This window comes from Choristoneura fumiferana, chromosome 9 (genome assembly GCF_025370935.1).
Source record: "Choristoneura fumiferana chromosome 9, NRCan_CFum_1, whole genome shotgun sequence".
Taxonomy (NCBI): Eukaryota; Metazoa; Arthropoda; class Insecta; order Lepidoptera; family Tortricidae; genus Choristoneura; species Choristoneura fumiferana.
Window position 1 is genome coordinate 9,098,384 of NC_133480.1, and position 25,139 is coordinate 9,123,522.

The 25,139-nt window shown below is 34.6% G+C and overlaps 2 protein-coding genes across 2 annotated transcripts; both read right to left on the bottom strand.

The window, feature by feature from the left end:
* Window positions 1–373: 373 nt before the first annotated feature.
* Window positions 374–14,911, bottom strand: LOC141431161 (cell cycle control protein 50A-like). Its single transcript, XM_074092197.1, has 9 exons — window positions 14,713–14,911; window positions 14,501–14,634; window positions 13,042–13,250; window positions 12,147–12,271; window positions 11,653–11,772; window positions 9,695–9,780; window positions 7,136–7,271; window positions 5,856–6,021; window positions 374–3,921 (listed from the first exon to the last, which is right to left on the bottom strand). The coding sequence occupies exons 1-9, from the start codon at window positions 14,762–14,764 to the stop codon at window positions 3,876–3,878; spliced, it is 1,074 nt and encodes a 357-aa protein (XP_073948298.1). The 5' UTR covers window positions 14,765–14,911; the 3' UTR covers window positions 374–3,875.
* A 649-nt stretch (window positions 14,912–15,560) lies between these two features.
* Window positions 15,561–24,648, bottom strand: LOC141431162 (CDC50 family protein chat-1-like). Its single transcript, XM_074092198.1, has 7 exons — window positions 24,465–24,648; window positions 21,939–22,060; window positions 21,072–21,188; window positions 20,637–20,722; window positions 20,061–20,169; window positions 19,178–19,339; window positions 15,561–18,591 (listed from the first exon to the last, which is right to left on the bottom strand). The coding sequence occupies exons 2-7, from the start codon at window positions 21,946–21,948 to the stop codon at window positions 18,461–18,463; spliced, it is 615 nt and encodes a 204-aa protein (XP_073948299.1). The 5' UTR covers window positions 21,949–22,060; window positions 24,465–24,648; the 3' UTR covers window positions 15,561–18,460.
* Between the last annotated feature and the right edge of the window lie 491 nt (window positions 24,649–25,139).

Here is a 25,139-nt window from a genome sequence, read left to right on the forward strand (position 1 = left end):
TTTGTCCATAATGATGAAATCCGCTGTTCGATAATGATAAAACATACTTATGTAAAAAAATATAACATCGATTTTAGGATTTTTATATCAATCGATTAATCTGGCATATCGGTAGTCAAGCTCGTAATCCTAACTAAGCGAGAGCAGATAAATAAATGGTTATAAATTTCTTATCTAATATTAAGGTAATCCTAATTCCTACCTAATACAATGTCAGAATATGACCACGCATTATTAAAAAAAATACCGATCAAGAGCCAGTGATGGACAGACGGACGGACGCACAACGGAGGCTTAGTAATAAGGAGTCCAGTTGGTACTTTTTGGCTAGGCAACCCTAAAATGCACAGAGATTTAAAATAAGAAGTACATCTAAAATTATCTAAACGTTTATTCAATGAATAACAACTAAAATTCTAACACATTAATAACATTGAACTAAAATTATTGAATACACAATGTACCACTTAGAGATCTAGTAAACCCCGACCAGCATCTACGAGTATGGTTATTATTATAAAGATATGATACTTAATAGTACAAACTTGTTTTTAACAAATTTGAAATTTATTCATTTAACGGATTTATTTATTTGATCCATTGACCTTGTCATCTAACGCCTCATTACAATATCTTTCACTATCTCTTTCTCTCCACATATCGTAACGTTTATGAAAAATAACTGGTTACCATCTACGCAAGTGCCATGTTTGTATGCAAATTTCGTAAAAAAAAAACAATCGCGGTTTTTCTCTGCTCGAGAAAAGTAAATGACCAGATTTAGTCGGGGTTCAAATACTGATACAAAGTAAAAAATTAAGAACATATTCAAAAGTGATTCTTTTGGTTCACACTTATAATGAAATCCCAACAAAAAATATTAATAGAAATATAAATAAATAAATACCACGGGACAATTGACTTTGTCCCAATCGGCTTTATGGATACTAAGGCAACGGATAAACATACTTCAATACATATTTAACATCCAAGTCTCGAGAGCAAACATTCGTATTTTTATATTTTATACATAATATCTGCCCTAACCGGGATCGAACTTAGAACTTGACGATGTGGCTATCCGGTCGACGATACCCTTATCTTAGCGATATCTGTCACATCAGACAGAAAAAATATAATTTAGTTTACTTAATACGTTTATGAATCAGTGGATTGGCCTTTTCAACGTCATCGAGTTAGTACATTGTAAAAAGAACCTACTTAGAACTTAGCCTTAATTATAATTTGTAATAAATTTAAAATATATAATGGATTTATTTATCAGAAATAATAAAAAGGCAAAAACATGTGGAACTGCATGTATTTAATTCAAGTAAATGCATTCGAGTTAGATTATGTGCCCTAAAGTGATACCGAAAAGGTTCAGATTTGCAATAATTTTATTAAGATATGACTGTTCGGATACCTATAATAAATTCTTACTTTAGTACTTTACTGATTACGAAATTGATGCATAAAAGTTACACAGAAGCATCTACTGTGAATGAGAAGGCACATTTAACCTTATCACGTACAGAATAAAATTCTTAACCGCCTAACATCATAATTTAATACTAAGAAACTAATTTAGGTCTTCTAATTAATAGAATAAAATTTAACAAAAATAAATCGCAGGTAAGTATCACTTTGATATAAACGTAAACTAAATTAGACTGAAATAAGTATTATCAGAAGTGCACTCAGAACAAGAAAATTGTCGAAAAATTACGAAACATTTTTGTCTAGGTAATTTAAACTTGGACCCGTTTTTCTATGGACATGAGTATGATCTCATAAAGGATTTTTTCAGTTTAACTTAACGATTCAAATCTTCCTTTTTAAGCGTCAACGATGCCTAAATCTCTTTAGAGCTGTCGTGTTAGCAACATCACTGCATGTCTAATAGAATAGCCTTCCGAACTAAAGAGATTATACGCAGTTTACAGTTGACGTGGTGACTACACGTTGCGAGCCGTTGAAATGACAACTTGTTTGAAACTTTGATGTTTAAAAGACAATCAAGCTATGCATGTATTTTCAAAACAATATCAAGAATACTAACTTTTTCGAGACCGATTTTAATACTTACAATAAACAACAAATCTAATAAAGTAGCAGTTCTAGTCAGCAGTTGCATCATAATATAGAATTATTTCATTGATTACTAAATAAAAAAGCTTAACTAACACATAAATTAACCACGAGCTTCTTAAGCCTCAACAAAATATAATATAGGTTCTAGATGTAAAAATTACGTTAAAAAATCTTAATAAACTGGGACTATTTCACCGAAGTCCAAACCATGGTCGTTCAAGTACATTTTTAACGGGTCGTACAGTCACCAGCACCAATATACTCTATTTCTAGGGCCGGAAGGACGTGTCAGATATTTTTGCACGCTCTGCTGTGGCAGATATTAATGCTGGTGACTGTACTACTAATAGTCGTTGGTGTAATAGGCGTTGAATCTATGTCAATATCCCAGACTTTTCTTATCTTGATTTACTTGTTAGTGTATAATATATATAGACTTATAGTACGACATAAAACAGTAGAAATTAAAATAAATGAGTGCGCCGCTTTCTAATAAACTGCTTAAACACAGCAATAATTTTGTAACTATGTAAAATTTTAGTTCCATTGTTATCCTTTTCTGTTGTTTTATGTCGTTCTTTAAAACAAAATATACATATATAATACATCTTTGTTACTTTTCCTTATTTTTTTACAATTAAAACAAATCATACAAGATAGCGGCAAACTGCCATTAGATTAAGCGATAAAAGATACTTTGTACAATCACATCACGCCAATACGGCATTTGACACCTCCTGAATATAATAATGAAAATATATATTGATATAGCCTCTATTTAGTGAAGAAAATACATACATACATACGCTCGAAAAACATAACCCTCCTTCGGGTAGTCGGGTAAAAATGAAAGTTATTTTTCGAAAAATCTATATATTTGGCTTTTTCTAAAACGCTTCTCTATGACGCCACTTGCGTGCGACGTCGAAACTAGTAATTCTTTATTTTTCTGATCTTAAATTGCAAACCTTTTGTAAGTTTGTTACACCTAAAGGTAGCTTAAAAACGTTCGATAACACGCCTTGTCTAGCTTTGATTATTAAATTAAATAAAAATTATGTCAAACACCGTACTTTAAACATCTAAAACTGTTTATAATTTGGCCGAGTAATACATACTCGTACATAATTCATAATATAATATTGTCATTAATAATTCAGATTAATATTAAACTGCCACGTTACGAACAATAGCAAATAGCTCAAAAAGCCAGCGTTGTAATATGACTGTACCGAATATCAACCATAGATACAGAGAATTCATTCTCTATTGTCATACGAAGGGACTCTAGCTGTGAAAAAAAAAATATACGCGTCCACTTGAGAACCTCCTCCGTTTTTTTTCGTCGGTTGAAAAGTTAGAGAAATGTTTGACAAAATCTATTGCCGTCTAACTACTGACCGTGCGCTAATAAATACTATTCGATGAGAACGACCGCAGCTCCGCACTGAATATAATAATAAGTGAAGAAAATAAACTTTGACTTTGAAAATAAATCACGCAAAATTTTAATATGGAGAATAAAAATCTAGTTACAATGTAGGGGGAAACATTCGTGAGTTTTTATATGGAAAAGTCACCGCTAGAGCCCCCTCTTGCAATAAAACTGATGCGAAAATTCACTCATATGCATTATTTTGTTTTTAAACACGCCGTTGACGCGCGTTCACAGCGCGTTTTTCTTTCCATAAAGAAACGCGTATCGACAGCGCGTTTAAAAAACTCGGTGTACAAAGGCCTAAGGTTCGATTCTCTTTAGTTTAATTCAAAGCCTGACTAGTTTAAGAGTAGGGCGTCCTCGGATTCACGTTGATCATCTCAGTTGTGCTGAAAACAAATAATAATTAAAAATGCAATTTATATTGTGTTTCCTTCAATATGTGCTGTCATTGGAAGTAGGATCAAAATAAAACGGGAGATTGAGGAACTTTTTTTTTAATCTTTAGGATTTCAATGAAATATTATAAAGGTGGATTGATTGATTTTTGCAAGTCAAATTTGACAACGTTTTTTTTGTAGTATAATAATAGGTATAATTCGGCAGGTTTATGAGAATCGATGATAATGCAATAAAATAGTATCGTAGGCAAAATAAGCGTTTATTTACATCGATACTAATCTCATAAAGGCGAAAGTTATTTTATACCTCTTCTGTTTATTTTATACCTCTTCACGCTTAAAGCGTGGAACCGATTTAAATGATAATTTGGTGTGGATATAGTTTAAGACCCTGGGAAGGACATAGAATGGTTTCTATCCCGGAAAAATTACAAGTTCTCGATAGCGATAAACTAATTCTTCGCAGAAAAATCGCTAAACTACCGTACACTAAGTGGTCTATTTTTTATAGCACTCCAAGACCACCGTAATGCTATGTAATGGTTCGTAAACTCATTCACTTTTCAATATACATATATTTTTTTATCACAGTTCAATTGAGTAGTTTCCTGGATAAAAACAATTTTATTCTATTTAGTTAGTCCGTCAGTTAAATTATCAGAAAATCCGTCCGTCTGTCTGTCACAGGGCTCTATTTCTTGAGCCGTACCATTGTAAACTCAATCCAAAAGAGTTGGTTTGGGCTCAAATAAAAAAATATATTGCTGTCAATAACTCCACATTTAAACTTAAAGACGTAGAAAAGCTGTTTTACGACGGAATAGTAACAATAGACTTACAAATGGAAGAAATGCTGTGAGCACGTGGTCAGTGTAGAAAAAACATGTGGGACTTAGACGATGTTATGGAACTCGCGGAACAGAATTCTTTCATTATAAATGTGAATGAAACTTCTGACGATTTTGAATAATTTTTAAAATAATTACGTAATATTTATATTTGAAAATAATGTGTAATAACAAGACTGCTTTTATGAAATAAATAGTTTTATTTTGAACCCCAGTATGAATACGTCTTTAGTCTGCAGTTGCACTGATGAGTCACTATTTTCTTAACGCGAATAGACTTTAGAATGAAATTGAAACTTAAATATCAACATCTATAAAAAGTAGAAATATCTCCAAAACGGTCGCATTTTTTTTATTTTTATTCGACTGGATGGCAAACAAGCAAGTGGGTCTCGTGATGGTAAGAGATCACCACCGCCCATAGAAACCTGCAACACCAGGGGATTGCAGATGCGTTGCCAACCTAGAGGCCTAAGATGGGATACCTCAATTGCCAGTAATTTCACCGGCTGTCTTACTCTCCACGCCGAAACACAACAGTGCAAGCACTGCTGCTTCACGGCAGATCCATTAGACCCATTTTACCTTTTCTAGAATGTCCTAAAAGCCCTACATGTTAGTACGTCACGGATCCGTTCATATCTTAATATTTTTTACATATAACATAGGAACCTACAAAATCGTTCGGTGATAAACGGTTGCAGCACATCACTGTTTATGAGACGCAAAAAACAGGTAACACATGAAACGTCATTTTAGTATCTCGGATTAAAAAACAGACCATAGGTACTGAGTATTTAGTTAAAAGACTTACGGGCGGCATTGGTTGTTATTGGCGCTCTCGTCCAGGATAAGGACGCCGGCGCCACAACAAGGACGGTGGATATATCTGAGGTAAGGATTAAGGAGTAAGGATCGTTAGTGGAATAGGGAAATATAAGGAGCAGCGATATTTTGCGCGGCGACCGAGCAAAAAGGAAGTGAAAAATAAAACCGAAAATACAGAATAAAAAAAAAATGTAAAAATGTAAATCGCTTGCAAAGGTTTTAAAATAAGTTTTATCACGGACATACCTTTTAGAGCACCTGACATGTATGACCAGTAGCACAATCCCGAGGAGCAGGCAGAGGGTTCCGACCACGATATAAGCGACCCCCAGGAAGGGGTTCTTGCCTCCGAGCAGGGACGTCGTCGATATAATGAACGTCTTGGTTCCTTCGAAGTCGGTTACGGGATATTCTGAAATTTTACGTAAATATAGTCTGAGTTGAGCAAAGTGGTATAGTAAGTTAAAAGAATCTACTCTGTAAAGTACTGTACTGTGTAAAGTATCGCCTGCATCAATCAAACATTCATTTGGATATATTACAGATTAACATTCAACCAATCTTATGGCTCAATGGAGTTGAAATCGCTGCTCAGTTGCTGAACGAATGGAAAGTAAATGTTCCCTTTTTAAACTAACCCGGATAAGATTTTCGGACCATAGCCTCGAGTAAATTCAGGCACTAAATTTAAATGAGTGATAATGCAAAGTGTTTTAACTGCTATTGCTGAAATTAGACCCAAGCCACACACCTTGACACCTAAACACGCGTTGTGTTGATAAAACACGCCTTGACAGTAAATAAATAAAAATTCAAGGTAGTTTTATATGACGATTCAAATTTGTTAATATTTTGTGGGTACTTTTGTTTGAGAAAAAAATATAGGTAGGTACTTAGGAAGTTAGTGACAAATTAAAACGGTTGTTGTGGTTTGTTAGTCTAACATCTGGTAGCATGGTGTACCTACGGTGGTGTTGCTCTGAACTGGAGCTCTGGTTGAGTTCGAAACGCGTCAGTGTAGTGTGGTGGTGGTGATACGGTGGTGATAGATGGGTTTGTGTGATTTGTGTGTGTTCTTACGGTGTGGAGGTGGAGGAACTGCAAGAACCGGCATATTTTGCATAAACTTAGCTATCATAAGGTCGCGGGTGCGCAAAGAAATTATTTTAGTTCATTGATATGGACCTACGCAAAGTAACGCCCGATTCAATAAATTATTTAAGCTTTTTAAATTACGGCAGGTCAGTGTGAAACTACCTGAAAATTGATATTTCTTAGGGACTCATCAAATTTTCCGACATAGTTTGCAGGGTTGGTAATATAACATTACACTATAGATTAGATAGAATTAAGTCTATCTGAATATATTTGTCGATACTTTGTACCACACGTCGACTCTGTACACTGCTCACTGTTTGTGCAATAAATAAGTATTTTTATTTCAGACGATTTATATTTAAACCTGTGCAATCTTCTTTGAAATTACTGAAAAGGTGGAGAGTAAAATATCCATAGTAAATACTCACTGTATTCGACTTTGAGTGTATAGAGGCCCTTCACAAGCCCTTCACCGAACCCAAACTCGTCATGTTTGACCCTTCTGTACAGTTTGCGGAAAGTTGGCAGCGCTGCTGTTCGCATCCAAACGATGAGATCTTCATTCTGCAGGAAGACATTAATTTACAATTTATTACTCGACTACGGCAAAGCCAAAAGGATGGAGGGAATGATTTTAATTATCCGTTTTGGGCTGTACTTGGTTAAGTATGTCACGATGTGAGCGACCGTTGATGAGGATATGTAGAGAAGTAAAACAGGAGATGATGTTCAAGGATGTATATTTTAAAGGTAAGATAGAAGGCACCTGTAACAATGCATACAAAAAAAGAACATAATATAATAACTAATAAATTTGGGACGTTGTAAATAAGCTAAAACGGTTACAAATGTTGTAGGACTTACAATTGTGCCTTCAAGATCCCTTAGAGGGTTAAGTAGAGCAGGTAACAAATGTGTGATGAAACTGGTTATAAAACACTAATTAACTGCACTATGAAACTGTTATGATATTATGATCGAATTGGTGTTGATGTCAAAATAATAAAAATATTTAGCACTTCCTTATAGTACGGCTCCTGATCGTAGAATGAATTTTGACATAAAAACAAAGTGATGAATTTGAAAGTACAGTGGATATTCGAAAATTGAAATTTGAATTGAATTTTTAAAACGAACCAAAACATGAAATGAGGAAGAGTTTAACAATCGACAAGGCTTGATCAGCCTTGTTACAAGTAGTCATTGCCATACAGCGGGGCAATGCCGCTGGGGTGATGGGTATGTTTGGGCCAAGTATGATGCAGATGAGTAATATTTAATTTTAATTCTTTTTAGTTTTAGATTTATCTCTACTTTATTATATTATATTTTAGAAGAACTCTTGCGATTGTATACCATAACATTTTTGGGGTGTCTGAGGTTTTCAGTTATTTAATTAACACCTTGTATAAGGGTCACAAAGTGACAAATCTCTAAAGTAGAACCGTAAGTACTCTTACGATTTTTCGTTATACGTTATGCCAATCCAATTTATGGGAAGTGTACTCGTAAGCAAACCGATTTCATCAAAATTCTTGTATAAACACCCACTGGATCGAATTAATAACACAATTATCTATAATTCGTGTCTTTTAACTAGACGTCTATCACTTTTTTCACCAAAATTCACTTGATTTAATTTTCATTTGAAAAATCTACGTCAAAATCTGACGTTATTTCTTGAATGAAACTTGTGGTCCCGAAGCAAAAAAAATATTTTAATTTTTTAAAAAGAAGCTTGCCCGTTCCACTGGAACCGTAGGGCTGGCTCTTTCCTCGGTCAACGTATTGGCATTGCCATACAACGAGGAAACGCAGCCAGCCTTATGGGCACCCTGCCCAATAGCAACGACTTGGGTGATATTTGTTAATATAGATTTTTAGGATTAGAGTAAGTTAGTTTTAGTTTTTTTTTATTTATTTCTGTTAATTATTGTATATATTTTATTTGTTTGTTTATAAATAAATCTGTAGTAGCAAATTTGACATTTTAAAAATCGATTAATATTCGACTGAATAAGCGATTATTATTTATTTACCTCAAAATTAAAAAATAGTTACTGCTTTTATAATTAAATAAACAGTCTTTGGAATTAAATTAAGTATTGTAAATAATAAAATAGACAAAAATACTTTGACCTATTTAATTAATAAATTAATCAATTTACTGAACAGATTAATTATTTTGCAATAGGTTCTAGGTTTTCACATCACTAAATGTCTGTGGTGGGGTTAATGGCGTTTTTGTTTACCCTTTCTATAAATTGGATTGACATAAACCATACAGATAAATTTTAGGGTTTCTAAGTATAATAAGAATACACATATTAGGAAAAAAATAACCATAAATAAAACTTACCTATAAACGTAAAACCTAACTTAAAAACTTAACACCTAATAAATTACATCTAAAAAAGGCCTCTGTGGCATGGTTCCCGAGAGGCTGGCAGCATTCCCTCGTTAATTGGCGATGGCGATTCGTTGAGAGAGATAGCTACCAGCCCCTTGGTTTCCAGTAGTGTCGACCAGCCGCTTTTGCACTTCTTTAATAAATTTGTTTCGTTGTACTTATATCTGGGGGATCTCGGAAACGGCTCCAACGATTTCGATGAAATTTGGTTTGTAGGGGTTTTCGGGGATGACAAATCGATCCACACTCGGTTTGGATAGGTATTTAAATAAATGTAAACAAAACAACGTCAATTGTAGTAATAAATATTGAAATTCCCCCATTAAACTATCTAAACATTTACATTTCTGTATTGAAATACACCAGTCTATTTTGTATTACAATGATAGATAAGTAAAATGTTTAAAATCCTTGAATGTACCAAATCTGGCAGCTGAAGTTTGTTTACATTTAGTTCCTATCCAAGCCAAGTATGGCTTGGTCTTATTTCTGGGAAAACTCTTATTATCGAGTTTTAGCCCGAGGTCGGCCAGGTACTTTTGTTTTTATCAGCGGAACAAGAGAAAATATAGCGTACCTGGAAACCATTGTTTTCTGGTATTTCCTCATCCAACTCATAAACATTTTTTGCCCAGTTGACCGGCTTACTGAAATTGGCGAATGCTGTAACAAAGATTGTGATCATTATAATGTAGGTATGTGTATTTCCTGTTGACGACTTAGGGCCTCCACCAATATTATTAAAAATGTTCAAGTACTTGATTAGGCACATAGGCAAACTTTTTTCTCGATACTTGAAATAGTTGTTCATATGCGATGCTTCGATTTTAATAAAATTTCGAATGTAGGTAATTTACCCAAAAGGAATACATATTACACATACCTGCTGAGTGTTGTATATGTATGTATGTATGTAAACTGTTTATTGTACAAAAGAAAAGAAACAAAATACAATTGAAAAACTTTGAGATACTTGTACAAAGGCGGACTTATCCCTTTAAACTACTAATTGGCATTGTTCACTTTTTTACTACTCTTTTTAATCTTATTTTTTTAAATATAGATAATTTCAAGATACTGATTTGAATACCTTGGCATAAAATGGCATAGTTCAATTTAAATATATTTTTTAAAATATCAGGTACGACGTCTCGTAAATTACACATGGCGGCTGAAACCAAGTGAAAGGCCAAGTAAAATAATATTTAAAAAAAAAAACGAGCTAGTTGTCAATGTCAATACCTAGATGCTCTGTCCGTGTCACATTCAATAGGATATTGTTTTGAGGTAGAGTAGAGATAAACAGATAGGTTAGTCTGAAAATAATCATATTATGCCAATTGAATAACTACCTCTGCGAATTGTATACAAACTATGATACAATTTTATTTTAACTCATCTCGGGGACATTTCAATAATAATAATAAAATAATTGATTGCCACAGAAAATAAGAGCTAAATAAAAACTAACAACTTTAGCTTTACTACGAAGCCTTATGACATAATAATAAAAATAACATTAAAAATTACCTGCAGTAAATTTAGTAGTTAACACGTTTCAGAATAAACTATTAATATTTTTTCTATATTTGGAACACTTAAGCTACAAATCAACGCACGTAAAAAGAGCTCCTGGGGTCATATCTGCGCAGTGAGCGAAATACGGACCAAATTGGCGGCAGAGCAGTGAGGGACGCGGGAGCATGTAGAAGGGGGGGGGTTGGCGAGTTGCGCGCGTAAACGTCGGCCATTCGGCCATACTTGTTACGTTGACAGTTGACAGACAAACGTATCCCCTCCACTAGCCACCCAGAGCTCTTTTTACATGCGTTGACTTATACGGCGTCTTTCAGTAATCATCTATTTCAACGAACTGAACGATCTTTCTACGTCAGTAGTTGTAATAGGCGCGCGTAGGGACTTAATCTCTTCAGGTTCATATTATAATGACATCTCTTTCATTTATATAATATTATGTTTGAATGTTTTTTTTTCAATTAATTACTCATTAGGCAGAAACCTGCTAGAGTACATTCTGTTTTTTATCTCAACACCTACTCTTTGGCTAATGTCAAACATGTATGTGACAACTGACTGACATCAATGTCTGCCTGCTACCTGCGGGGGTAGTACGAAATTCGAAAATCGAAGTTCGCGTCGTTCCGTCCCTCTCACTCTCGTAATAAATAATAAAGCGTCAGCGGGACAGCAAAATACGAAGTTCGAATTTTGCACTTCGTAATACGGGCCCTGCGTGACAAATACGATAGATAAACCTAGATACTTATGGATTTACTTTTCAGGTAAAGGGATTCATCCCTTAAAGAAAACACGAAGGTCTAACTAAGGCCAAACATGTTTTTGCCTATATATTCGTTACCCTTAAGTATTTTTGAATCAGAATAGGACAAAATTGTTCAAAAACCCTATCCCTCGAAATGGTTTTCGAATCAGGGTACATTGGTAAAATATGAACAATGCCAATTCTATATGGACGTAGTCGCGAGCTAAAAGTAGTAACCTTTAAATGCTCACCAACTCTAAGGTCCCCAGGTGGATTTCTGAACTTAATCTGCTTGTCGGTGTCCCAGGCGATACCAGTGCGATTCACAGGCACCTCTTTGTTCAATTCCACCGAATACACAGTGAGGGTATCTGTATAATTTCAATAAAAACACAAAACAACATATAAAAAAATATTTAGAAATCAGGTAAGTACTAAATTTCCTTATGATTATTATTGAAGAACAGGACTGAATCAAAAGGCATTAAAGATTTACTTTTAAAGAAAGTTTGTTCTGTAAGTATGGCTTCTTCTAATACTATAACTACAAAGTGCTCTTTTACATGTTACTTTTTAAACTACCAGCGACTTCGCGTGGTTGGAAGTTGTATCCTATGTGTCAGTTGTAGCTGTTGCAGTTGTTCTGTGTGATGGCGTTAGGAGCCGCTACACCCTTAAGTTGGCTACTACTAAAAGTTTAGTAAACAATTGATGGAGGGTTTTGTAAGTAGAATGCTATAAATACCATTGAATAGGGAGTTGGCGATGGCTCCGCACGGAGCCACTGGCACTTTGTCAGCATTGTAAGCGAATGGTTCGCAGTCCGATGATGGTGTTAGTGACAGACGCCCCAGCAGCTGGTTGTCGTCCCTGACGCAAAGACAAAAGTTTCAATTCACCCCCACAGGTAACAATATCTACTATGAGATTCAGTGTGAACATTTTGCTTGCAATTCTATCTAAACTTCAAAGCAAGTTAAAATCGGTAATTTCTTTCATATTAAAACCTATTAATAATTTTATTTATAATTTTAAAATTTAAATGGTTGGTCGGACTCTACAGACAAGTCAGTGGAACCTTAGCAACAGGGTGCTCATGAAACAATTCGGGTAAGGAATCCTAGAAGTTAAAACCGCATAGTGACAAACTGCATGAAATGAGAGTTGTAACAAAATAACAAAAATGAATTGCCACACATTACTTTCGAAAGACAGGGAGAGGGTCGTGGGTTCGAACCCCGGCTCGCACCTCTGAGTTTTTCGAAATTCATGTGCGGAATTACATTTGAAATTTACCACGAGCTTTGCGGTGAAGGAAAACATCGTGAGGAAACCTGCACAAACCTGCGAAGCGATTCAATGGTTCGTGCGAAGTTCCCAATCCGCACTGGGCCCGCGTGGGAACTATGGCCCAAGCCCTCTTGTTCTGAGAGGAGGCCTGTGCCCAGCAGTGGGACGTATATAGGCTGGCATGATGATGATGATGACTTTCGAAAGATGGCATCAAATTGGATAATTATTTTTTTGTTGTGTTTGTTATTATCAGGACAAGCTGTGTTAAACAAAATTAAAACCAAAATGAGAACAGAGGCAACAGCTAGTATGTCATACATAAAAATGCTATGAGAATAACAAACTACCTAGATTTAACATAACGGCGATGGTTCTGGTAGTAGTTACTGAGCCCATAGTAGAAATAGACGTCTCCTTTGAAGTCTTCAGTGAGGTTGAACGGAATCTGGCAGATGCATGGCTCCATGTTGTTATCTTTAATGTATTGGGCACATGTGATGTTGCTCGGGTCATTATCCCTAAAGCAATGGGTATAGGGTATCACATGCTCTTTCACCTAAAAAAAGAAAGCAAATCTATTATGACTAATAAATAATAAATTCACTGTTAACAATGAATGTACAAAAACCAAATTTTCACTAATATTGGTAAACTAAACATATTATTTACAACATGCAAATTTGCAACACAATGTTTTTTTTATTTCTGTTAACTTCAATAGATGGATTAGTTCATCATCATTAAACCAGGTATGGTTTTTGTTCGCTTCTTTTATATATTTTCTTTGTAACACTTTATGATTATGAATAAATAAAAAAATAAAATAAAATAAAAAATTGACAGAAGCTACATTATGTGGTGATTAACTTTTTGTCCAAATTGAGAAATTAGCTTCCTCTGATCTGTTGAATTTTCCCTTGAAGTAAACGGAAATCAAAACAAAATGATTTTTACAACTGTATGGTCTGTACTGTATGGTCGCCTAAGAAAGTGCTTCACCAATTTAAATGACAGTTCCTACTTCAGAAATAAAACAACAAGGCTTATTGTCATATTGAATAGGCTTTGACGTTTGAAGCGCATAAATGACATTAAACCTCAGGGTAGTAAACCAATTTCTTGATCGACTATACCTCAGTAAAAGATTATAAAATTGACACCAATCAGTATAATAAATTATCTTTACACCAACATAAATACAATAAATAAATTAAAGGACCACTAATGTCACAAGGACCATAAAAAACAAGAACAGTTTGCCATTATAATATTGATTGAAAATATTCCAAAGAGCATGTTTTGATGTGTTAATTATAAGGGCCCAAAAACAATTTTAAACTTGATTTTTATTAATTGTTCTTAACCCCTCATATGCTTAAATGAGAATCCCCCATGCCAAATTTAAGGCTATAGTTTTGTATTTTTTTTAAATCAACAGAATTTGTGCTTATTAATACAGATGCGACTAGAATTCGGTACTTTTTTAGTTCCCGCATACAAGGGGTTAAATCAACTACCTATGGTAAGTAATTCACCATCAATGTCTCAAATATCTAACTGTTATGTAGCAAAATATACACAGAGTATATACACAGCCGGACGAACAATTTGCGAAGCCTTAATATTTGGCTCCCATTGGGTACAGAACTATAAAAAATACAACTAAATACTTTATGGGCTTTGAATGTCAGCTGTTGACCATGGCAATAAACATCCACACTCATTGTCCAATGTACATGAATTTCCATTGCACTAATAAAGCGTCGCTACAGTTAATGATAAACAAATTCTATTTATGACACTTACCTCATCGGAGAAGTAAAGTAGCCCAATTCCCACTGGTATAAACGCTATTCCAATGACGAAGAATGTCGGCAGAACTGTTCCCGCGGTTAGTATGGGCTGCCATGCAGGTAAGCGCTGCTGCTTGAAGGCAGATTCTACAAAAAAACTTTGCTACAATAACGTAAACTAATAAAATCGATAAGACAAGGACACTAGGTGTGACTGAGTTTTACCAGCAGGCCGCCGAGACTTCACATTAGGTTCCGATGTTTCACTAGACGCCATGTTTACTTTCTCATCAAGTTAATGAACTGATTTTTTCCTTTTTATATCTTTCTGCTTTTTTTTTCAATTTGTAAATCGACAAGAGAACGGCACCTATGTTCGAGTCGAGAAACCAGTGATGAGATGATGATGTCAAATGTCATGTCAGATAAGACTCTTGGACTCGTCAGACGTCACTTTGGCATTTCCTTTTTTTCTGAAAAATAAAGCCAAAGAGTTGTGCATTCATACGGCGTATTGTAGTTTTTGCAAGGCGGTTGCAATATTTTGTATTTTGTACAGATTTGTGCAGTTGAGATGAGGAGAAATATTTACACGAATTTCGAATGTGGTCTTTAAGAAAAGACATTACGCAACTGGTACCGTCTTTGTCAAGTGATGGAGGTTGGCTACAATTCTGTATATAGAATTGCCTACATATACATATCATATCATCCACCGGCTGGTTCCCGCGACGTCGCTATTTTATTTATAATAATAATTTTCATTTCAAGTAACTGTGACTCATTTTGTTAGTAATCAGACGGGCTTATATTTCTAGTTAGTAATTTTTGCCCGTCTCAGGGTGATAACTATCAAACTATCTTTGTGCCAAATTTGATCTAAATTGGTTCAGCGAGCGATTTAAGCGTGACAAGGTACAGACAGTTACTCTCCTATTCATAATATGGTACTATGAATAAGTAATTAGTATGGACGGATTATGATATTTCGATTTGCACCTTTTCAATTTAACATTAATTTTCCAACCATTTACAATCAACCATTTGCAGGTAAGAATAAAACAAAATTTACATTATTTAAAATAATTGCATTTAATACTTCTCACTGTTAAACTACACATAAAATAAATACAAACGAGCGAGACCAAAGACATATTTTATTTTCAATGACAAAGAAAATATACTTAGCACCTAGTCAGAACATGATTGAATTTTTAAGGGCCCGCTAGTCAGCTTTCCCCAATTATGGCACACACTATTATGATAATAGCCATTTTAATATGAAGTACATATTTATTTTATAACATTGGATTTAAATATTGGCAAACAACAAACATACCTAATGGACAAGCTACGAGTATTAGCGGGCCCTTAATATTACACACATTAGATATAAGTACACAAATTAGTTGTCAAAATTTAACATTTAATGTAAAACTGTCAAAGACATTGAAAGAAACAACAATTATTACAAACAGGAAAATATTCTGCCACCTACTTATCATTTGTGATATAAACTTCTTTTTACTTTAGTCGCATTGTAAGTATGAAAAGTAATGTCAACTTTTATTGCTATGTATACCTATTATATATTCGTGGTTGCACTAAACAGCATAAAACGTATTACAAAAATATTCCAAAAATTAATCTTCATAAAAGCTTCTCAGTTCTCGGTCGTACATAATATAGTCAACCCTAGTATGCTGTCATGTCAGTCAACCTGACTAGTATTTATTATATTAAATAGTACGTGTATAATTTCATTTAATATACTAATACTGTACCTATTTTTTAGTATTTAAACAAAATTATATTGGAATTTGATAGTATATATTATATACATATTTAAAAGCTTATCATATACACTGAAATTATGTAAAAAAAAAATACCTGTCCACATTTTTCACGAACTCTTAAAGCAAAAAAAAAACTAAGATTTTTGATCAACGACGTAGTTAGCTATTAAATACGACTTCAGTAGAAATAAGTAAATTTATGACCTTTTTTTATCAGATTTCACTTTTTTATTGAACACTGGAGCATGCTGCATAATGTAAAATAAAATATAACACTAGTCTAGTAATAGCACAAACTGTTTGGTCCTACATTAAATGCACATTGTTCACTTAGCGACATAACATTAATAACTTCTTCTTTTACGTCAAATTATAACTAGGTAGCTTTAGAACTAAAAAAAAATTACACACAGTTCAAATTATAACAAGTTACAAAAAGCGGCTAAGTGCGAGTCATTCATTAGACATTAGCAAAAAAACGACAAAAAAAAACACGTTAGTTGTAGGGGAGTTTATTTTATTCTGTTTTTATAATGTTGTTATAGCAGCCTCAGTTATACATAATCTGTGAAAATTTCAACTGTCTAACTATCACGGTTCATGAGATACAGGCTGGAGACAGACGGACGGACGGACGGACGAACAGCGAAGTCTTAGTAATAGGGTATCCGTTTTTACCTTTGCGTACGGAATCCTAAAAAGACGTAATATATCCCTTAACATTTCATAGCCTACGTTTTTTTTTCATTCGCTTTCATCAGTGATAACAACCACGCCTTTGTCGCTTACTTAGGGTGTCCTTTACTATAGGACGCAGTAAGAAAAGAGATAGATTGATGGACAAGTAAAGAAGTAGTTTGTATTCGGCGAACGGCTTCGCGGCGCGCGGCGGAGAGCTGGCAACGAACGCATTTTTTTTTACAGGGTGTCTTCAAATTCTTCCGATCATATAGGTTAATTATATAAAGGTCCGTCAATAGGTTATTGGGTTAGCCACTAAAAGCTCTTGTAAATATTTTATTGATCCAAAGATAATAGTCACGCCTTTGACGCATTCCACTTTGAAAATTGATCGATGGAAACATTTGTTAATACAATTTAAAGTCCCGAAATACATTTACAGGGGTGTTCAGTCAAACGCCGTAAAGGTAAAACCACTTTCTGATATATTCCGTAAGAATTTGAAGACACCATAATACAATTAAAATAATTAATTTAAATAAGTAACGTTATATTTATTTATTTGGTACAGTCAAGTTCAAAGATATGGACACAGCCAAAGATACAAAAATATGTATACACGACCTTAATGTTAAGTGCATAAAGTCGTGTATACATATTTTTGTACTTGACGGTATCTGTACAAAAAAGTTAATAAATATCATTAGAACAATATCGATCTAAGATTTATGACTTCTTAAGTAATTTTAGTCAAGCTTAGCTTATGTATGTACTTATGTATGATACTTAGTTCTTCGAACCCTTCTTTATTTAGTTTAATTTAGATTAAACGGAAGTGACGTAGCTATGGCCCTTACGTTCCATATTCATTAAACAATGAACCTTAATGTACTTTTAGTTAGGTTAAATGTGATGCCGTCTCTATTTCTTTTGTTCGAATAGACGGAGACGGCATCACATTTAACCGTCAGTTAACACTAATCAATGGATGGTGAAACAGCCCCTTAATCTTTTAGTAAGTTATTTTGATTAAATCTGTTGCATTTTTAGATATGTTATTAGTAAGTAAAGCTTTTTTCGCACATGGATAAGGGCACAATTGCCAAGACTGTGATTTATTTATTTTTTTCATCCTGTTTAACTTCTGTAGTAATCTTGTTTTTTATTTCCAAGGTTGAATCCGCCAGCGGCATACAACAGTATAGTTTGTACGCTTTTCGAAAAGAGAACTAGTCTTACCGGACACTGGGCTATAATGACACTTTATAGGCACATATCGTAGTTTATAGAGGATTTACTTCTATTGCAATAAAGGGTGGCAAGCTATATCTCTATTCGCTGGAGAAACTTACCACACACGATCACACGCAATATATAAGAAAAACGCTGGCTTACGCGGTCCCAGACTGTAATCTCTTGTACAATACAACTCTTTGTAATCCCTTACCGTTACGCATTGCGTTTTTCCATACTTAGTACCTAAGTTAGTAAACAAGTCAGTGATTTGTATTCAACATGGCTTCTTCGCTGATGTCTTCGTAAACGGTCGATTGCGGTCTGTGAATGATTTTGTCAGAGACTGGCAGTGTAGAGGCATTGTAGCTAGACGGCCTTGAGGGAACTTTCTCTGAAAAAAAAAATGAGGAAGGCTCATCAAGTGACTTGACTTACGTCACTCTTTTCGATGTACCTACCTATTCAAAGTATATTTCATGGAAATCTAAATGATTTTGATAAAAGATTAGGTAATTCATATAATCGAGCATAACAATATGCATCTACTTGTGCAACACTAAAAAACATGTACCAACGTTTTTATTCCTACGTAATAATGCCCCGATTCACATTTTACAAACGAAAGATTGGAAGCGCTTAAGCGAAAAATAAATAGTAAAAATATTTAGTAGAATACCAATACCGTACATAACTAACTGCTAGTTATGTTGATCTCTGGTTCCATCCTAGTAAGCTTGTAACAGAAATATTAAACTTTATTTGAAGTGGTCTTGGAGCATTCAAATAAGCAGATTCAAAAAACAGCGTCCTATTTACATAATAAATATTTGTTGGACCCGAGTTGCCTGCATATGGCATGGCCAATGTCATAGTTTTCACTAACTGCCCTCAAAGGCAAAAGGCAGTATGTAAAAAAATATATACCAACATGCAACAGTCTGATGCAGAAAGTTTTTGTTTTCTATTTAAAAATTTACCTTGTCGTTTAGAAATGATGATAAGCACCAAAGAGAAGACCAGCGCGATGATTCCGACTATGAGCGCGAGGCTGCCGATGATGACGTAACTCAGCCGACTGATCGGATATACACCCTCTATTATGAATTTCCTAGAGCCGTTGTACGCCTGCGCTGGGTAAACTGGTGAAAAAAAGTATTAATCTATTAGGCGGTTACCACACTGTCGTCGCAAACCGCTGCCGTGTGCGGTACTGCCACATAATAAAAAAAAAATAGAAAGAAATGGCATGTCAACGAGATCCGCTGATCATAAACCTCTCTCCTTCCTCTTTAATAAACCTATAACAACATTGTTAAATTTAAATTTGACGATTAGTGTGCCATCTAGTAGTTTTATCAGCAGTTTTGAATCTAAATGCTGCCGCATAGAGTTTATTTCATAATTTAATACTATAGAGACATCTGCGAGCATCATGTGACGGCTATTTACATACAAACACATCTGTCATTTATCTTTCCGCTATTCCACACTGGGTGGCAGCACATTGTAGGCAATTTTCATTTATATACTATACAATAGACTGTTAACGGTTTACTGTTGTAAAATCGTAATAATTCTTCCGCTTCAAAAATTTTCACGTTTTTCGAATAGAAGCTATGACCAATAACCGTCAAGATTTCAAATTCATTCTCAAAAGTTATCAATTCATTAGGCTGCCACAGCTTTGACTGCAATGTAGTATGATTTGATTTCATATCGTTCGTGTACTTTTTTAACCTAGAATCTACCCGAATTGTATGAAACAAATGAACACTCTATCATACTTAACATAAAGATAGTTCTAAAGCAATTTAATGTGGCCAGATAAACATTAGAATAACATATTAGATTTTTACTTACATATATCAATGAACAGCTTGTATGGTCCTGTGGGAAGTATATTATCGGCGACTTTCCATACTGGCTTGCGTTTCAAATTGGTGTTCATCCATGCTCGGAATGCAGGGTTCTATAAAAATAAGCATTTATCTCAATTGAATAGTCGATACCATTAACCAATAGTTCCAAGACAACTCTGATTATTAGAACATCTTTGAATAGGCTAGGGCCCTAAGATATGGTAATTTTTACCCGACTGCCCGAAGGAGGGTTATGTTGAGCGTATGTATGTATGTCTATTTCTTTGGTCCTCGCTGCAGCCTAAATGGCTGGACGGATTTTAATATATGAGGTATCATTGGATTTGTCATAACTGTCGGAGTGACAGGGTATATAATATTTCAGTATGGCGTCTGCAAAAAAAAAATATGGCGGAGGAATAAAAAAAAATATTGTAACAATATGGGATTTTATCAAATCAAGCTCAAGCTTCGTAGTCAGGTTCTCTAACCACTTGGCCATCCGTTCGTCTAAATATCTACTAGTATGGACACATGTAACTATTCATACAAGTACTCGTATCCGTGAAATACCTACCTCAACTCCAATACTTTTCGGGCCTATTTCCCAGACGTTTCCGGTCTTTACAAGCCAGCTTCTCGGTTTCGTGAAATTCGCCCACACTAAAAAAAGAGGTGGAAAGATAATGATAATCAGACCAATAGGTAATTATATAATTTGTAGTATATTATAAGGTGAACGATTTTAGACCAAAATTGTGTACCTACTTAGGTCCAAAAACAACCCTATATTTCGCAGCACTTTTTTCTTTTGGAGCATTGGATTGTTACAATAAGTTAGGTTGAGATAATAATGTAGTCTATGAGTTAACGTATTAAATACATGGACTAATAAATCAAGCAATTTTTTACGGCTTCAAATCTCGCTTAACATTCCAAGACAAATTTTGCTGTTTCAATTTTAGAATCTATTAGCAAATTGGCAGCTAATTAAAATAATATAAAAAAATACCATCAGCAGGTGGATTGTGGTATGTTATAGTGTCTTCGGTCAATAACCCATCATATGTTATATTTATAGTCAAAGGCTTCTCTGGATCAGATTGCAGGGACAATTTGGTAAAGCTATCTGCAAAAAAAGAAATAATTATACATTTAACATAATACCAGGATAAGTCCCCCACAGCATAAGAATAAAACACAATGTGAATTGAAAGGGTTAAGTTGTAGAACTCATAAACTTGACGAGTGACATTGGCGTGACACGCAAGGGAGTCAAAATATTTTTAACCTTCTTTGCAAAATTACAGGAATGAGAAACACATTAGTTAGGCTCCGTTTCCACGAGAATGTGCGAGGAATGTTTTTCATGAACCAATAGAAACGGTTCATCTTATTCTCGCTCCGCTGAGCTGTTTGTACTAGAGCTGCGCTGAGCGAGGACAGGTAAATGAAGCGTTTCTATTGGTTTATGACAAACACATTCCTCGCGGCGCATCCTCACTCATCTCTGGTGGAAATGCAGCCATAAAGACACCTTTACACTTTTTTACTGCGCATCTAATTTAGTACTTTTAAACGAGCAATTCTTGCAGCGGGGATCACGGAAACGGCTCCAACGATTTCGATGAAATTCGCTAGATTGGTCTTATCTTTGGGAAAACGCTTATTGACAAGTTTTAGCCTGAGCAAAGCTCGGTCGCCCAGGTAGGTACTGATATATTAATACTCGATTATCTTTTAAACCGTAAATGTCAGGCCAATAGAATCTTGGAGGACTTCTTTAATTGACCTATTGAATATTCCCTGATTGTTAACGGAAAATAAAATGAACACGCGCATACTATATTTTTGAACAAAATGCTTGTAATGTACTAACCGTTAAACATAGTGTCCGCTATTTTGCCACAGGGAAATATTGGTTTATCCTGATCGTAGCGGAAGTCACCGCAGTTCGTAGACGGAACCGCGCTCGGGTGCCCCGATAACTGATCGTTATCTCTGGAAAAACCATTAGTTTAATTAACTGAAAAATAAATTAAAAATAACCTAACCATAAAAAAAAATCATTTTGAATACCAGCTTTTTTGCTGACTGTAGGTACTTTATGTTGACTGTACTCGCGAGAAAATTCACCCAAATTACATTTGCATTTCAAACTTCAAGTCGATGCTATTAACCGTTAAAGAGTTCCGTCCTGCGGAGACGATCCTGGCTGGACTACCAGGATGTCACTACTAGATTATTGTATTGTCACGCGATTTACATAAGTATTCTAAATTTCAAGTCAATCTGACTACTGGAAGTTGGTCAAATTTAACTTGCAAGATTTGATTACAGACAGACAAGACAGACAACGAGACAGGTGAACCTAAATAAAAGCTTGTAACAACATGTTTTGCACTTAAAGTACAGAACTAATAAGAGGAATGAGAGAAGAGAGAGAGAGAGAGATTTTTAAATGGAATGATTTGAATGGGAAGGTTATACTTGTAGTTTGTATGTCCTTAAAGGACCGTTGTCGCTACTTCATCGCCTCTCCTGCTTAATAGCAGGCACGTTATACAAGCTTTTTAGGGTTCTGGAGCCAAAATGGCAAAAACGGAACCATGTCTGTCTGTCTGTCTGTCTGCCCGTCCGCGGCTTTGCACAGGGACTATCAATGCTAGAAAGCTGTAATTTTGCATATATCCGTGTAAACTATGCCGACAAAATGGCAAAATTAAAAATTAAAAAAAAAAATTAGGGTAGACGTAAAGTGGGGGTGATTTTTTTTTCTTATCTAACCCTATAGTGTGGGGTATCGTTGGATAGGTCTTTTAAAACCATTAGGGGTTTGCTAAGACGATTTTTCGATTTAGTGATATGTTTGCGAAATATTCAATTTTAAAGTGCTAATTTTCACTAAAATCTAAACCGGTGGGTGGAAAAAAATTAAAAAATTCAGGATGGTAGTAAGTAGTTATATCAAACTTTCAAGGAAAACTATAACGGCTAAGTTTGCTTGAGAATTATTAGTAGTTTATGAGTAAATAGCAGCCTATAAGGTATGAAATATACCTATACTTGGAAGATTCGGTGCCGGTGAAATTACTGGCACGTGAGGTATCCCATCTTAGGCCTCTAGGTTGGCAACGCGTCTGCAATACCCCTGGTGTTGCAGATGTTTATGGGCGGTGGTGATCTCTTACCATCAGGAGACCCACTTGCTCGTTTGCCATCCAGTCGAAAAAAAATAAAAAAGATTCCGTATAAAATACGAAATCCTTAGAAAAATATTACTTAATTTTTTCGTAATGGCTGCGGAACCCTATTTTGGGCGTGTCCGACACGCCGGTTTTATTAATTTCACTTCGTATATTTATTTGTTCGCTTTAGGTAAATCTTGCAAGTTAATCTTGATCCACTTCTAGAGGTCGGATTGACTTGAAATTTGGTATAACTACATAATGGCCAATGCTGACTGTATTTGTATTCTTATCCAATCTAAAATGATATTGAAAAACAGTCTGTAAGAAAAGCTCGTACTATTTTTTTTTAAATTTTCTTATTTTATTTGACGTTCATATTTTATTAAATTATGGTCTGAAACACAATCTTTGCAATAACCCACTTATTGAGCAATTACTTCGAGCGTAGATTCGTTAAGAATAAATCTAAAGTCGTAGCTAAAAAGTCAGATATGTCCATATCTAACTTTTTACTTTAGCCAGTTACACGCCTCGCGCTTTGAGCTCGCATAACATTGGTAACACGCGTAACTTGGTGTAGTTCCCATTTTTTACTTTTTCGTAAATAACTCGTAAACGCTGGCCCACAGCAAAAAAACGTTCTAAGATAGCACTCACAAAGTAGACGCAGTGAACTCCCCTATATACTTTTTATTAAATGTTTAATCAGGGAAATAACTCTACATAAATGAATACATACATAGTTGGTACCTACATTATTCAAGTACTCATTGGTTTATTTACTAATCGGTGAGAAGGCCGGGTTTCCCCTATACTTGGTTACGGTACGGTACGGAGTAAGTAATTGGTTTTTACGTGTACCTGTATGTACCCTACTAGCTTTTGCCTGCGACTTCTTCAGTATAGACTAGGTTATTTGCCACCATTTTTAATGTCATTGCTTGTCCGATAGGACAATTTTTCCAAAGTCAAACTTAAGAGAAAACTACAAATTAATTGACATACTTTTAATAAACTGTTATAACTCAATGCTCTCACAGGTTTTGCAAGGCAATAGCTGTAACATCACTTTGCCAACATCATGACTAACTATTGATTTAATTCCAAGTAACAAAGAAAATTATTATGACTAATTAACTGTTACTCGTTTTATCAGTAGAAATAATAGAAGGACCGGATTTATAATGTGTGATGAAGAATTAGCTTTTTCGTACCTTGAGTTTGCGTAAGACGAGTCGGTCTGATCAAACGTCACTAGTTCGTAATAAACTGTGATATCGCCAGTGATATCTTGCGTGAGATTGAATTGCACAGCGCAACTGCATTTGCTTTGATCTGCGGGTATATTATTGCACGGGTAGTTGTAATCTTCATCTCTGCAATTTTGGAAATATTCTAGTTCTTTCACAGTGTCAGTCTGAAACGAGCACAAATATTAAATAAATAGAAAAAATAAATTGAAGACTATTACATGAATGTGTGATCGAATAGCTGCAGTAGGTACCTATAGAGGGTGCGCATTTTTTCACATAACTTTTTAAGTCCTATTATCGGAAGTCCGAAAATGTTTCTCATAACATTTTACATCATAATGATTACTCTTCATAACATAAACTATTCATACACCTTGTTCATACTAATAATGGTTTTCATATATTTTATTATCTAACGATCGAAACTCCTAACCATACTAATTCATTTTAAAGGTTAATTAGCTATGTAAATTTTTATGTAATGTACTTTAAAATGGCAAATAAAATATTTTTCATTTCTTTTTCCATGTTATTTATCCGCATTATTTGAAATTCATAATTATTGACATTATCATACATCTGCTTTATACATATATTTTTTTATATATCTTTTATTCCTTAGTGTAAATGAAATTG